The 16,799-nt window shown below is 41.0% G+C and overlaps 1 protein-coding gene across 2 annotated transcripts in view; it reads right to left on the reverse strand.

The window, feature by feature from the left end:
• Positions 1–898: 898 nt before the first annotated feature.
• Positions 899–16,799, reverse strand: part of LOC131106848 (rab GTPase-activating protein 1) — a 74,464-nt gene continuing 58,563 nt past the window's right edge. For both annotated transcript variants that reach the window (XM_058056309.1, XM_058056308.1), the window contains 11 exons: positions 16,265–16,390; positions 16,048–16,191; positions 15,925–15,966; positions 15,734–15,862; positions 14,747–14,839; positions 13,654–13,764; positions 12,210–12,314; positions 11,929–12,012; positions 7,530–7,601; positions 4,510–4,728; positions 899–2,986 (listed from right to left, as the gene is read on the reverse strand). In XM_058056309.1, coding sequence (XP_057912292.1) covers positions 2,861–2,986; positions 4,510–4,728; positions 7,530–7,601; positions 11,929–12,012; positions 12,210–12,314; positions 13,654–13,764; positions 14,747–14,839; positions 15,734–15,862; positions 15,925–15,966; positions 16,048–16,191; positions 16,265–16,390 — 1,251 coding nt within the window. In that variant the 3' untranslated portion in view covers positions 899–2,860. The remainder of the gene's footprint in view (positions 2,987–4,509; positions 4,729–7,529; positions 7,602–11,928; positions 12,013–12,209; positions 12,315–13,653; positions 13,765–14,746; positions 14,840–15,733; positions 15,863–15,924; positions 15,967–16,047; positions 16,192–16,264; positions 16,391–16,799) is intronic.

The following is a 16,799-nucleotide window of genomic DNA, read 5'->3' on the forward strand; positions in this document are numbered from 1 at the left end:
CATAGCATACTGGTAACATAGCATATTGGTAGCATAGCATATTGGGTAACATAGAATACTGGTAGCATAGCATATTGGGTAGCATAGCATACTGGTAGCATAGCATACTGGTAGCATACTGGTAGAAAAAGGTGAAATTTGGTCTTCCCCAACAAAATATCACCACTTAACATTACTTGTTTTTTCTCATAAAACTATGACTTTTTCTCCTTCTACAACTTTATTCTTGTAAAACTTTTACTTTAAATACTACAGTTTTATGGGTATTATTTATTAAAATATTATTTTTATTGTATGTTACCATATTATTATTGGAAAATGTAACTTTTTTCCTCGTCCAACTAAGACGTTTCCTCATTTAGTAATACAACTTTATTATTACTTATGAAGTTATTTGTTTTTATTAAAATATTTATATTTTTAATGGTATAGTATTTACATTTATTGTGATAATATGAAATGTTCTTCTCATAAAACTGATTTTTATTTTCATTATCAATTAAAATATGTATTTAAATTGTATATCACTATTAGATTGTTTGGTATATTGTTTATCCTAAAATTATTTTTGTCATTTTATCATATTTGTTATTACTATTTTTTTCTTGTCAAATGAATGTTGTTTTATAATTTTTTTTATATAGAAAAAAAGCCGAAAGAAACAAACAAAAATTAACAAACAAAAAAAACAAACATAATTTTTAAAGTATAGCAGCCAGATTTGTTTGTCATCATACAGCAACTTAACTTTGTGCCTTTTTTCCCCATCTATTGCAGCTAAAAAATGAAGACGTACCGACTTTATGACAAAATAATATAAAAATATGACTAGAAATGTGGATACTAAGAGAAGGAGAAGCTACTAGGAGGACACAAGAATAAAGGCAGACAGACCTGGTGTGTGTTGATATTTTTATATTGAAGATGATGGCGGCCATCAACACAATGCATCCCTACGCTAGTACATGTACATGCATGTCATGTACATGTACACACACGTCATGTACATGTACATGTATACACCCTATGTAACATACATGTACATACGTCTGTGTATTCTCAAGCTATCTTTTGGCATTGGAACAGAACAACAGTCAGACGCGTAAAAACACATTATTATTATGATTATTATGATTATTATGATAATTACGGATGATTGAACGGCAGCAGGTAGGCAACATGAGGTTGTTGAACGGACAGAGTAGAAAACCATAAACAAAAACACCTCATTGTCATGTCTTTATATTTCTATTTATATCTATTTATAATATACACAAGCCAGTGTCTTCTTTTCCTCTCCATTCAATTCAAGTCAAAATGCTATTTTTGTTTGACCCCCCCCCCCCCCAAAACTAGATGGCGCCACGTGGGTATGACGTAACGCAACAGCCTCCCGCTAAATGTTTAGCTTTTTCTTTGGCTTCCCCTGTGTGTGACGGTAAACATTATGATGATAACCATAGAACACAAACATGTTTTTTTTGACCAATCAAATTTGACACACCAATACGACTTTGGGGGTTTCCAAACAGCGCCCCCGTGTGGTGTATTTGTCATAAGAATAACATCACAGGCAACACAATCGGGGTGCACATTTGGACACGCTTCCACTTGTGTGTGTGGCGCTCTGGAAGTAGGAGAGCTAGCTAACGCAAACACATCATCCGCAATCCTTACGTGAAACATGAAACATGTCTTTCCCTTCTCCGAGTTCTAAAGAGAGAAAAACAGCTAGCATGAGCGAGCTAACAATGCACGTTAGCACACTGTTAGCGCCCTCATGCTAGCTCTTTTTGTCTCTTTAGAAGGCACAGAAAAGGGAAAGACGTGTGTGGTCATGTTTCACATACGCATCATGATGATGGACAAACCCCCCCCCCCAAAAAAAAGTGCACTTTCCTTTAAAGTAAAGTATAGATACAATCTAGTAGGAACAGTGCTTCCTTATTTTTACACTTATATGACAGTTAGTGTTAACAAACTGCCTGGAAGCTTCAGAATATGGGTTGATGATGGCCACAGTTTGACCCTGGAACGGATTATTTCTATTCCCATCATTTCCAATGGGGAGTTAAGTGTATTGTTAAAATGTCATTGCATGTGTGTGCGTGTGTCTTTCTCTAAAGTGTCTTTGCAAGCACAGGAGTTTCACTTTAGCACACACACGTGCACACACGCACGTGCATGCACACACACAGAGGGAGGGGGGGCGGTTATGAGCAAATAAACGGCATCAGTTTTTACGTCTGTGTGCATCACGTATGCTACATTGTCATCTTCATCAACCTTCACATCTTCGCTCTCTCTCTTTCTCATGCACGCACACGCACACACACACACACACAATAACAGGTGGTCCATGCACACACACATTCACTACCTTAGTGCTTTTTCTCTCTTTGTGATTAGCAATGCATTCCCACACTTTACATGATGAGCAAACATATAAAAAAAGGTATATTCTATATAATAACGTTATTACCAAAAAAAGCATCTATTCCGTACCCAAAAATGTTATTTTTAGTTTGTGCCAGTAGTCTTTTTTAGGAAAGGAAGGAAGAAAGGAAGGAAGGAGTGTGTGTTACCATGGTTACAGTTAGGCTCCTCCTTTTGTTGCTTGTTATCAGCAGGAACTTCTTGGTTTTTTTTTTGAAAGCCCCTTCCATCAGTGCCCCAGCTGGACTCAAGTAAAAAAAAAAAAAAAAAGAAGGGGGGGTTGTCGTGATGGGTACACCCCCTCCTTCACCGCCAACCCCCCTGCATGGCCCCCTCCATATGATGTACCAGACAGTTGTAGGTAGTTTCAGGTCAAGGTGGAGAAGAGGCAGGGACGGGGGTGTGGGTGAGGGGTGGTGGGGTGTTAAGTGGTGTCCTTGCCCTGGGTGGTGCCCGTGACCGTCTTGATAGAGGACAGGGTTCTGTTGAACCAGGTCTTCTTTGCCGCCTGGACCTCGTTCAGAGCCAGACCCAGATGGTGCTCCAGGTCCTGGGTCCCGGCAGGAGAAAACATTGTCTTAAAGCACGACAGGCGTAGCCTAGTTCATCTATGTTGGGTTTGCTGTCAATTCAGCGCTAGCATTAGCAATGCACTAGCTAGTCATCAACACGTCAGTAAACCGTACGTACGAGATATCCATCGATTTGACGTTATTTATTATGAATTGTACTGGAACAATATTAAATTGAAATCACTACATGAATACGGATACTATACAAATACATGTGTACTACAAATCTGACCATTAGCACTCAATAAGGTCATCAAATGTTACCTTCATGCATTCTCACATAGCATCAACGTGAGAAGGTGTGTTCAAGTCATGGGACAAAACGCAGCTGGCATTAATAAACATGCAAGAACTGTGGGATTTCTAACTGAATATTTTCCCCAAATTTATATTATTTCCATAAAATTTGGTGTACTTATCGTTGTACTTTGTGTATCAACTGGGTTTCTGCAAAAAGAGATTTACATCCTCAATTATTGTCAACTTTTTTACATCTGCGAGTAAATGCAATGAATTATGAGTTAACTAATGAGATAATGTGATTAATTGCGATTAAATACTTTAATGGATGGCTAGCCCTTTGTACGTATTTGTATTTGTACGTCCTTCTATAAAAGATAGATATTGTATTTATAAAAGGTAGATATTGTATTTATAATAGATAGATATTGTATTGATAAAAGATATTGTATTGATAAAAGATATTGTATTTTTAAAATATAGATATTGTATTTATAATAGATATTGTATTTATAAAGTATAGATATTGTATTTATAAAGTATAGATATTATATTTATAAAATATATTGTATTTATAAAATATATTGTATTTATAATAGATATTGTATTCATAAAAGATAGATATTGTATCTATAAAATATATTGTATTTATATAAGATAGATATTATGTTATAAAAGATATTTTAGATCAATTTTAGATAATGTATTTATAAAAGACATTGTATTTCATAAAATATATTATATTTATAAAAGATAGATATTGTATTTATAATAGATAGATATTGTATTTATAACAGATACATATTGGATTTATAATAGATACATATTGTATTTATAATAGATATTGTATATATAATAGATATTGCATTTATAATAGATAGATATTGTATATATAATAGATATTGTATTGATAAAAGATAGATATTGTATTTATAATAGATACATATTGTATTTATAAAAGATAGATATTGTATTTATAAAAGATAGATATTGTATTTATAATAGATACATATTCTATTTACAATAGATAGATATTCTATTTATAAAAGATAGAATTGAATTCTCATATCAAAGCTCCTAACCCTAACCCTAACCCTAACCCTAACCCTAACCCTAAACCTTTGAAGATAATGCCAATAAACAAATGAAATATGTGTAGACCCAAGGAGGGCAGAGTGCCCCCTGGTGGCCAGGCCGTCACTGTACAAACGTAAATAACTACGTTTCCTAATAAACGGTGTGAAAGCTGTGTTTTGCATACCTGTATTTTGCACTCGGCCTCCACCAGCTGCAGTTTGGTCTGCGCCAGCTCCAGCTCCATCTCCCTCAGCTGGTTCTTCAGGCCCTCCTTCTCCTCGTCCGCCTCCTCGCCACCCCCGGGAGCGCCCGCCCCCTCCGCCGCCGCTGCTGCTACGACCGCCCTGACTCGGCCTTCTTTGTTGAAGAGGCCGCTGCATTTCTCACAGCCTTCCACTTTGGCCTGTGCAGCAAAAACAGGTCAGCGTAAGAACACCAAAGCTGCTCTCCTCGAGATGATGACTTCTTTGGCCGAATTGAATTAATTATTATTATTATTAATTATTATCTCTTTGTCATCTAAAACAGACATTTGCATATTTTAATGTTCTATTTAAAATGATTACCTTCAAAAAAAAAATTTTAATCATGCTATGAATTATTATTTAATGTCATTATTATAGCTATGTGTTAATTACATAACATTTCATTGTGTTGTTTATTATTGAATATATTTGACCTACTATACTTAGCATTAATTAGCATAGATTTGATGACATTTATATTATATATTTTTGACCTTTTTATGTTTAATTCAGGCGGCACGGCGGACTAGTGGTTAGCGCGCAGACCTCAAAGCTAGGAGACCAGGGTTCAATTCAGCCCTCGGCCATCTCTGTGTGGAGTTTGCATGTTCTCCCCGTGCATGCGTGGGTTTTCTCCGGGTACTCCGGTTTCCTCCCACATTCCAAAAACATGCTAGGTTAATTGGCGACTCCAAATTGTCCATAGGTATGAATGTGAGTGTGAATGGTTGTTTGTCTATATGTGCCCTGTGATTGGCTGGCGACCAGTCCAGGGTGTACCCCGCCTCTCGCCCAAAGACAGCTGGGATAGGCTCCAGCACCCCCTCGACCCTCGTGAGGAAAAAGCGGTAGAAAATGAATAAATGAATGTTTAATTCAGGATCTATTTTGAATATGTTAGTTAGCAAACAAAAAAAAATCTTCTGGAAATGCCAGCTTTACAGATGCCACGTCTCCTGCGTCATACGGGGGGTCCATGGAGGGAGGACAATGTCGCTCCTTTCAAACCTTTAAAGGTGAGAGAGGAATCATGGAAGACGTGGAAGCACCCGGCGGGTAATGTAATGGCCCTCTGTCACTTTTAGCGCCATCTTTAATGATTCAGTGAGCCGAGCGCTCCTCATTAACACCTCGGCAACTTTACACGACACATCCTTCACTGCACACGCGCCCTAATTCTCCGTCGCCGGTTTCCAATCGCTGACAGCTTTATTGCATTTGTCGGCGTGTGCCCTTGCTCTAATAAACGTGCTGTTTGTCCTTGTGCAGCCACGGGAAAGGAAAAAGCTCCACAAGATGCTATTTTCTTCCCAAAAACAGCGTCAACAAGCATCAGAACACAAGCCAGCTGGATCAGCACATCGAACCTTACAAAGAGTTGGCGTGACAACCGGAAGGTCACCTCCACAACAACTTTACAGCTCACAAACCAAAATGGGAAATGACCTTTCCTCCGTTGTAACGATGCTTCCTGTCAATAAAGTGAAGTCAATTTCCGCCAAGTAGGATTCCTTATTCTGTAAATTGAATATTTTGGTAGCTGGGACGTAGAAAACCTGCTTACGACCTTCTAAATTTTGCATTTAGCATTTTCATGTTATTAGAGACCTCTTCACATGAAATAACACCCCTATAGTCACCTTCATTCATTTTCTACCGCTTTTTCCTCACGTGGGTTGCGGGGGGTGCTATCCCAGCTGTCTTTGGGCGAGAGGCGGGGTACACCCTGGACTGGTCGCCAGCCAATCACAGGGCACATATAGACAAACAACCATTCACACTCACATTCATACAATTTGGAGTTGCCAATTAACCTAGCATGTTTTTGGAATGTGGGAGGAAACCGGAGTACCCGGAGAAAACCCACGCATGCACGGGGAGAACATGCAAACTCCACACAGAGACGGCCGAGGGTGGAATTGAACCTTGGTCTCCTAGCTGTGAGGTCAGCGCACTAACCACTGGACCGCCGTGCCGCCCATTTCTTAGTCATTATAGTTCATCATAGTTCGAACCAGTTTATGACCTTCGAAATGTGCTTTTTAACATTATGAGAGCCTTCTGGACATCATATAGCACCCCATCCGTTTTCTGTGCCGCTTATCCTCACTTGGGTTGCGGGTATGCTGGAGTCTATCCCAGCTTATAGTAGACATGACTTTTTTGCTGAAACTGATATGGTGATATTGTGCAATTTCCGATATCGATATGTGTAGCATGAGGGTGGAATTGAACCTTGGTCTCCTAGCTGTGAGGTCTGCCGTGCCGCCCCAATATAGTAGACATAATAAGGTCAAATAAGACTAAGGCTCATGTGTGCTGCTGTAAATATGTTGCAGTGTTGGACAGGAAGCAAGGCTGTTGGTTCAGAGTTGAGTTTTAGCTAACGGCCCAACAGTAGCCCATGTTGTTATTAGCGCTATACTTTTTTTTTGGGGGGGGGGGATCCAGAGTTTTTTTTTAAAGGATTATTTAACCTTGTCACATTGGACCATTTTCAGAACCAGAGTACAGAAGGGAGGGAGCCGCCTTCTGTGGCCCCGCGAGGTGCACTGTATTCGGGCATATGCGCCGAGCAGCCCGTGTGACGCCATGGAGGTCTATGGGAAACGTTTTACTCTTTTCAAACGCCGTGCTGTTGGCATTTCATATTTTTGCGTGCTTGATTGTTTTTTTTTCTTCTGTTTATAGCACATTCGGTACAACTAGCAAGTCTTCCTCAGGAAGTGAATGTTTGTTTACAAGTGAGCTCCAGGGAAATTATGACAGTCTGTTAATTTCTCAGGCAGAAGAAAAAAGGAGCACTTGATTTGCTCACCTGTAAAGTACAGGTAATCCTGCCTCATTCATGTTTTTCTATCATTGGCGCTGTTTTTAATGTTATAGGATTTATTGGCATGTCATAATTGATGATATTGATTATTTTCAACACTGTTGCCTTAATGAATAAAAAACTCACGCGTATCTTCTCCAGCTCTCCTCTGTTGGCCGTCTGCTGCTTCTCCAGACGCTGGCTCAGCTGGGAGCAGATCTGCAAGAGGAAAACATCACGTGTTGTCGTTGGACTTGTGTACTGTTAGAGCTACGTTTCCCGGTGTGTGCATCCCACAGCCAATTAGCACAAACACCATCTTCATTCTTCTTCTTCCTCCTCTCCACCTCATCCTCCTTGCTTTCACGTCTTTAATCTCATCCTGTCATCTACGCTGCCATGACACTCACCCCCGTCTCTCTCTCATCACTGCAGCACTCCTGTCATAAAAAAGGATCTTTGACAGGCTTTTTTTTTGCTGCAGATACTTAACAGCAGAGCTTCTGTCATACAGAGGATCTTTGGCAAGCTCTTTTGCATTCAGTCGTTCAAAGCGTCAAAGTCGTTTTCGACTACGTGTTTGCAGCAGAGCCTTAAAAATAGAACAGCAGAGAGGTGCTGTCATATAGAGGATCTTAGACAAGCGATCCTACTGTGAAAACAGCAGAACGCGGCGTACAAACACTGTTTAGGATCGTTGACATCTCTCTCATTACTAGTGCTTTTGAACTGGGTCCTTAAAATTAGCAGAGCAGACGCCCCTCTGATGTAGAGGATCTTTGACGTGTTTTTCTTTTTGGGTAGATCCTGTCATATAGAGACTCCTCCACTAGTTTTGTTACATTTTTGCAGCATTGTTTCTGTTATATAGAGGATCTTTGTTGAGTGTTTTTAGAGTGGGTCCTCAAAAACTGCAGCTTGCAACTCAAATAGACAATCTTGGACCTGCATTTTTGCATATATCATAAAAAAAACAATGAAAGGGGATCTTTGCCTACTGTTTTTAAATTAAGTTGTTCAAAACTGAAGAGCACTGCTCCCATATAGAGGATCTCTGAAAAATGTTTTGCAGTAGACCCTTAAAAACAGCACAGTGCTCCTGTTATATGGAGGATCTTTGGTTAGGTTTATGCAGGAGGTCATGACAAACAGCTCTGTGTCGGCTCTATATGATGGGTCAGCCCTTCAAAGTAGCACTGCTGTGATAGAGGATCTTTGAAAATCATTTTTGTTGGAAATCCTTAAAATCAGCAGCGCTCCTGTCGTATAGAGGATCTTTGGCTAGCGTTTTTACAGTAGATTCTCAAAAACAGCAGCAGTCCTGTCAAATAGAGGATCTTTGACTAGGATTTTTACAGTAGATTCTCAAAAACAGCAGCACTCCCTTTGATATATAGAGGATCTTTGACTAGGATTTTTACAGTAGATTCTCAAAAACAGCAGCACTCCTGTCAAACAGAGGATCTTTGACTTGCATTTTTACAGTAGATTCTCAAAACAGCAGCGCTCCTGGCAAATAGAGGATCTTTGATTAGTGTTTTTACAGTAGATTCTCAAAAACAACAGCACTCCTGTCAAACAGTGGATCTTGACTAGCATTTTACAGTAGATTGTCAAAAACAGCAGCATTCTCTCTGTCATATAGAGGATCTTTGACTAGCATTTTTACAGTAGATTCTCAAAAACAGCAGCCTTCCCTCTGTCATATAGAGGATCTTTGACTAGCATTTTTACAGTAGATTCTCAAAAACAGCATCGCTCCCTCTCTCATATAGAGGATCTTTGACTAGCATTTTTGCAGTATATTCTCAAAAACAGCAGCACTCCTGTCAAATAGAGGATCTTTGGCTCCCAAAGTGTGATGGATGAGTGGGATTGATGATGGTGCCCGGTTGAACCCAGGAAGGGATGAATGGCGTCATGGAGGACATATTGGACATAAAGGCTGGACGCAGTGGAAGTCGGAATGTGGAAAATGCAAGCAATGAATACATATTACCCAAAAAGTATGAAAAAAGATTTGACTGAAGGTGGAAAGATGACATTTCAGTGCTTTAATCCTTGAGGTCTGCGTCTAAAAATGTCCTCCTGCTATTTCTGTCTGCTCACAGGAGAGGGAGTGTTACATAACACCTCTGCAATGGTAATAACAGAGAGGGGGGGTGGGTTGTTGGGGGGGTTATATTTCAACATCAAGTGACAGGATGGAAGGGGAAAGAAGGATGGAAATGCAGAAGGAAGGAAGGAAGGAAGGAAGGACGGAAGGAAGCTCCCAGTGGTTGCAGGTTCACGTGAAGGACAGCGTGCGTGTTGATGCAGCAATAAAAGAAGACGTGTCTATCTTGGCGTATTGCTTATGAAACACAGCAGGGATGCTTTCATATTGATGATAAACAACAGAGGATGATGATGATGATGCTTCTCTTCCATTTGGGACACACACTTCCTCATTTTCTGCTTTCTACGTATATGATGTCTTATTCTTATCTGCAGTAGAGGTTGTATTTCTGCAAACCAAAAACCTCTTTTTTTGGGGTAAAAGTTACAATGGAGGAGACTTTCAGTGACTTCCTGTCCTATAGGTAGTCAATGTGCATTTCCTGTACAAGTACCCCTTTAAATACGGCCTTTAAACCTGCTCAAGACTAAAAGATTTTTTTTTGCTGCAAAGGTTACAATCGAGAAAGAGAATATCGGCGCCCTCTGGAGTCAAACTCCTGTCACAACAGTTTCTGCTGACATTTCCTGTGCTAATACACCTTTAAACCTGCTCCGTCTACAATTTTCCGATATGGAATGGAACGTTTCCCTACAAAAGCATAACATTCTGCAACGCTCCACTCCTCACGTGTGATTGGTCCGTTAGCACGTTCCCTAGCAAGCTCTTATTTGTTTTTGTGGCATCAAAAACAGCCAGCCCCCACACAACCAAAGTTCCTCCTGCACTGAAAGTACCACAAAGTGTCTGCATGCTCCCAAATCCGCACTGAGGCGGTACTCATCCCAAGATTTTGCAAGTACAGCAGGTTGGGACCGGGGCTTTAGCCAAGTGCTCGCCCCCAAAGGCCGTACTAATGTATGTTAATATACGTTACACGTACGTGTAAGTTTTGCAGGGTGCAGAACTTCTATCACACAAAGACAGGAAGTCCCACCCGGCTTGACCGCCTCAAAAACTCACCCCACCCTGCCAAGTACTCGCCCCCAAAGGCCGTACTAATGTACGATATGTACGTTAATTTATCACATACTACAGTGTTAATTGGCTCTGTACCCTAGAAACCGTCCATGAATGATACGGGAAAAGGCCGAAATGATACTGTGTCAAAGCCCAGGGCAGTGATACTGATAAAATATAGAGTTTAACCATGTCCAGTATCAGCCCCCGTAGCTGTCCACTCACAGCGCGCTGCTCTGGTATCGTGCCCGTGAAACAACCAATCAGAGAACAGCACATGAGTGCTTAGTGTCTAGTGCTTCTCCAGTCACCAAAAAAACCCAAACCTGATTAATGGAACTTTAATCGTCAGACATTGATAAGATAAGACTGTTGATAAAATATTATTGTTGAAATATTTTTGCAATTATTGTGTTTACACTGTTTAGATATAATACATGTAATAAACTGAACATTTTCTGGAAACAAAATGGTCTTTTGATTAAATAGTACGTGATAATAAGCTCATGATTAAATAGTATGTGATAATAAGATCATTACATGGTTTGTCTGGTATCAGGCCCAGTATCATGCCCCCGCGTGCCAGTATGATACTGACACTTGGGGGCATGATACCTGGCCTGATACCAGACAAACTATGTGATAACCTATAAGTACGTTACACGTACGTGTAAGTTTTCCAGGGTGCAGAACTTCTATCACACAAAGACAGGAAGTCCCACCCGGCTTGACCGCCTCAAAAACTCACCCCACCCTGTCTGGTGCTCGCCCCCAAAGGCCGTACTAATGTACGTTATGTACGTTAATGTACGTTACACATACTAATTTATGTGTAAGTTTTGCAGGGTGCAGAACTTCTATCACACAAAGACATCAAAAGACCATTTTGTTTCCAGAAAATGTTCAGTTTATTACATGTATTATATCTAAACAGTGTAAACACAATAATTGCAAAAATATTTCAACAATAATATTTTATCAACAGTCTTATCTTATCAATGTCTGACAATTAAAGTTCCATTAATCAAGTTTGGGGTTTTTTGGTGACTGGAGAAGCACTAGGAATATTTATAGTGTGTGTTCACGCTCGTGCGCTGTTCTCTGATTGGTTGTTTCACGGGCACGATACCAGAGCAGCGCGCTCTGAGTGGACAGCTACGGGGGCTGATACTGGACATGGTTAAACTCTATATTTTATCAGTATCACTGCCCTGGGCTTTGACACAGTATCATTTCAGCCTTTTCCCGTATCATTCATGAGCGCTTTCTAGGGTACAGGGACAATTAATACTGTAGTATGTGATAATAAAGCATACCAAAGCATATATTTCATTAATAATAATGATAATTAGTGCAGCGTGTTCATACCTGCTTGTACTCCCCAATGATGGAGCCGTTCTTCTTAATCTCTGATTCCGATTTGTCAAGCTCCCTCCTGCACATCTCCTTCAGCTGTGGACACACACGACCAGGAAAAATATGAGCTAGTTAAAGGTTAGAGAAACACGCATTGAGAATAATATCGGCGAGTTAAAGGTTAGAGCCAGAGGACAGATGGGGGCTGTGAAAGAGACACAATGGCAGCAAAGTCAAACAATGTCGTCGGGAAGGCCATGCGCTCGGGAAGTCATCTTCATCTTCTCTCTAACCTGAGCAGATTCCTCCTCCAGCCGCCTCTTCTCGTCCTCGGAGTCCACCAGCTTCTGTTTGGTCAGCAGCAACTCCTTGTTCAGGGCGTCCGCCTTCTCCTCAGCCTGACGCACAAAAACAGGCCACTCAGTCGTGACAGGGTGATGAGCAACGCCTGCCAACGTTTAGCTGAAATATTATATATGATACATCATTATACATTCATCTGCAGGCGGCACACCCGTACATCACCGCTCTACAACGTCTACAACGTCTATCCATCCATCCATTTTCAATGCCGCTTATCCTCACTAGGGTGGGGGTATGCTGGAGCCTATCCCAGCTGTCTTTGTGTGAGAGGCGGGGTACACCGTGGACTGGTGGCCAGCCAATCACAGGGCAGGATTTTTGGAATGAGGGGAGGAAACCCGAGGAATACCGGGGAAACCCACGTACGGGGAGAACATGCATACTCCACCCAGAGATGTGGAGAATCCAACCCAGGTCTTCCCATTTCCTGACTGCGTGGCCTACATGGTAACCACTCCTCCACTGTGCAAAATCTAATCAGCTGTGTAAAATCTAATCAAATTAAAAATAAATGAGTAATTATATATTTTTGTGCAGTATTAAATATACATTTAAGAAAAGTCAAAAACTTTTTTTACAAAAAATATTAATATATTTTTAGTTTTTTTTTTTAATGTGATTAAATTATTTATTTATTTTTATTTAACAAAATATTAATATAATTTTATTTTATTTTTTTATTCAACTTTTCTTGAACATACGTATTTTTAATGCTGCACAAAAAATATATTATTAATCATTTATCTGTGTGGAGTTTGCATGTTCTCCCCGTGCATTTGTGGGTTTCCCCGGTATTCCAGCTTCCTCCCCCATTCCAAAAACATGCTAGCTTCATTGGCCACTCCAAATTGTCCATAGGTATTATTAATTATATTAATATATTAAATGTCCATGTGGGTGGGAAGGGTTGTTTGTCTATATGTGCCCTGTGATTGGCTGGCCACCAGTCCAGGGTGTACCCCACCTCTCACCCGAAGGCAGCTGGGATAGGCTCCAGCAACCCCGCAACCCTCGTGAGGATAAGCGGTAGAAAATGAATGAATGAATGAATGAATGAATATTAATATAAATATATAATAAATATGAACAAAAATATCAAATAAAATCTAATTAAAATAGATAAAAAAACATAAAAAAAACTTAAAAAAATAAATAATAAAAGTGCATGATGCCGCCATGAAGCAGATAAAGCTCTCCACATCATATCTAAAAAAAAAAGTCAACTCATTCATTCACTTTATATTTCATAACTTCAACAGATGCGGTGTGAAGCATTTCATTTGATTTTGAAGATCATAGTTTACCGCCAATAGTCGACATGGTGGTTCCCCCGGTTGCCGTGACAGCGGCAGCTTTGGAGCTGTGGTCACTTACATTGTCGAGGTCTTTGCGGAGGGCGATCTTGCTGCTGACCAGCTCGTGGGCCAGGTCGTCGTTCTCCTGCTCCAGACGCATGTTGGCCTCCTGCAGACGACGGTTCTCCCTCTGAGGGGGGGAAACAAGGATAAAAAGCAGGGCATACAGTTCCGAAAAACAGAAGCTCTGGAGACAGGAAGTGAAAGCTGCAGAGGACAGCAGTAAAGCTAAGGACAAACCACGTAAGCCTCAACGTTTGTGTAATATTTAACGTGTCTGTGCATCATTAACACAGAAGTAGAGACATCCAGGACGAAACTGAGGGGTTGGAGGGGGTGGGGGGGCACATGCTTTTCAAAAAGTGCAACCTTATTTTTTGTACGTCACAACTTTTACAATATTTGACGTTTAACGCTAGCCAAAATGCTACTTTTCCTCATAATATTTAACAAAACATGTCCCATTTTGACTTTATTCTCATACAGGGTTTTTTCCATTACGGCATGGAAAACTGCAACTTTCTTCTTTTAAATGTTCTTCCTGTATATTATGAAAGCTAGGATTGCTAGCACGACTATGCTAGGTCATCAAGTTAGCGTGCACTTCCAATAGACACACTTGGAATGGCCGGGATTTAGCCTGTCCGAGCGGCGTCTCTAGTTAGTTGATCTAGTCTGGGGGGTGTCAAAATTTTACCAGAAGAAAAGTTGTAGTCTAACAAGAAAACAAAAAAGCCAGATTTTACTACAATAACATCCTGATGTAATAGTCCCTCGATATATTGCAGTTTTTCAATAATTAAATAATGATAATAATTAAATGCTCATTTTTCCACCCTTTGTATTGAACTGTGGACTGCTATAGAGCAGCTATACACAATAACCTGCACAGAAAGCTTTTTAGATCTTCCAGAATCTGCACCTATTCCAGCTGTATTTCCTTGGATTTGTGCTTCCTGCCTAAACTATATTATTAGCTTTCATCCAAGATGTCGTCAAATAAATGATAACATTTTTTTTACTGTGCTCATTTATGCAAAGCAGAAAGTTGATGGTCTAACTGATGTATGTATATTCAATGTCGGGGGCGGGCGCTTTGCGTGGAGACAGACCTCGTATCTCTCGATGGGAGCCTCCTGCTGCTCCTGCTGCTCTCTAATGGTGTGGTACTCCTTCTCAAACTTCTTCAGCTTCTTCTGGCTGATCTGAGGAGCAACCATTAGGATTAGGAACACACACAAATGACTACAAAACCGATGCTAAACGTCAACTATTACGCAACCACGGGCGCTTATATAACCACGGACGAATCATTCATTCAGGAAAAGGACTGAAAAAAAAAATACTGCTCAAAGTTACCTTGAAATTGTGGTTGTGTAAACTAGGCCAGATGTCTGCCACAGATTAAAATAGCTGCAAAAGCCCAACAGTGCCCCCTGCTGGCGATGCCCTAGAAGCACAGGGCTACGGCCAGCATTTCTGGATGCAGACACTAAAAATGGCATTTTTTCAAACCAAAAATATTACAACACCACAACCGGCTAATATGAGGTGGGAAAACTGTGTTCCGTGGGCCACGTGAGGCCCGCCAAGCGTCTTTACCTGGCCCACATTATACACAATGTAACCTACCTGCTGTATCAGGACTACATTCATTCATTCATTCATTTTCTACTGCTTTTTCCTCACGAGCTGTCTTGGGGCGAGAGGCGGGGTACACCCTGGACTGGTGGCCAGCCAATCACAGGGCACATATAGACAAACAACTATTCACACTCACATTCATACCTATGGACAATTTGGAGTGGCCAATTAACCTAGCATGTTTTTGGAATGTGGGAGGAAACCGGAATACCCGGAGAAAACCCACGCATGCACGGGGAGAACATGCAAACTCCACACAGAGGTGGAATTGAACCCTGGTCTCCTAGCTGAGGTCTGTGTGCTAACCACTCGACCGCCGTGATCAGGACTACAATAATGTCCAAATACTACGGAGATAAAGTCAGAATCATGGGAAGTCTGCCCCCCCCCCCACCCCCCTCGCATGTAACCGATATTTTAGCATGAACAGTCAGCCATCTTGAAATGGAGCTCACCTTCATGCTACAAGCCAACTCCATTAGCTTCTTTGCGTTTTCTTCAGAGCGATACCGCTTGGGAACAGGAACGCGGAAGAACTTGAGGGCGCCCTCGAAGTCTGCCTGGATCAGATCATCTTTTGATGTCTGAAAGAAGGGAAAACACTTTTACTGTCTGACAATCCCAACATGCTCCAAATGACGGCTACCTTGAGGAGCGCCAAAGCCACATTGAAGATCACGCTGATGCCCTGAGGAGAAGATGGAGGAGAACGTAGAAATGAAAGATCTAACCAGCAAGACCATGTGGGCGTGTCATTCAACGGACTGACCTCACACAGGAGCAGGTCGATGATATGGAAGACCATGTAGAGAGGGAACTTGGCCGTGAAGAGCGTGAGGAACCACTGGGAGGCGTACATGTGAGCCTCCAGGCCCACGTTGAGGAAGTGGTTGTACAAGTCGGGGATGTACTCCTGGTTGGAGACAGACCATGAATAAAAAAAGCCCGTACCTAATGCTGCGGCCCGCCGGCCCAAGGACACGAACCTGCATGAGCCTCTCCAGCTGGAAGAACTTGCAGTGCAGATCCTCGAAGTTCTGCTTGAACAGGTCCCTCAGGCCGTAGTCGAACATGATCTTCACCAGCACGCTGAAGGCTTGCTCCTCTGGCATCTGAGGCACAAACGCCACCTGACTTAGGACCCTCAAGAGGCTTCTCAATCGGGGCTGTTCAAAGTCACGCCCGAAGTCATTTTGCAAGAATAAAGTCTAAATAATCAGAGATAAAAGATGAAATCTAACCGGAAAGAGTCATTAATTTAGCAGAATATGAGATAAAAAAAAATTAATCTAACAAGAACATGTCCTTATTTTACAAGAAGGAATGAGGAAGAATAAGGTAATTTTAGCAGTTAACATATTAAAGAAATAAACTAGGCCAAAGTATTAACAGAAAAAAAACAAATGGACCAGTGCAGTCACTTTCCTAACATACAGTGACATAACCCACCGCCAGGGGGCTGTGTTGACCACAAACAACATCCACTCCGCTGTTGCAAATAAAAACACTCTCCATATAACG

This window comes from Doryrhamphus excisus, chromosome 19 (genome assembly GCF_030265055.1).
Source record: "Doryrhamphus excisus isolate RoL2022-K1 chromosome 19, RoL_Dexc_1.0, whole genome shotgun sequence".
Classification (NCBI taxonomy): domain Eukaryota; kingdom Metazoa; phylum Chordata; class Actinopteri; order Syngnathiformes; family Syngnathidae; genus Doryrhamphus; species Doryrhamphus excisus.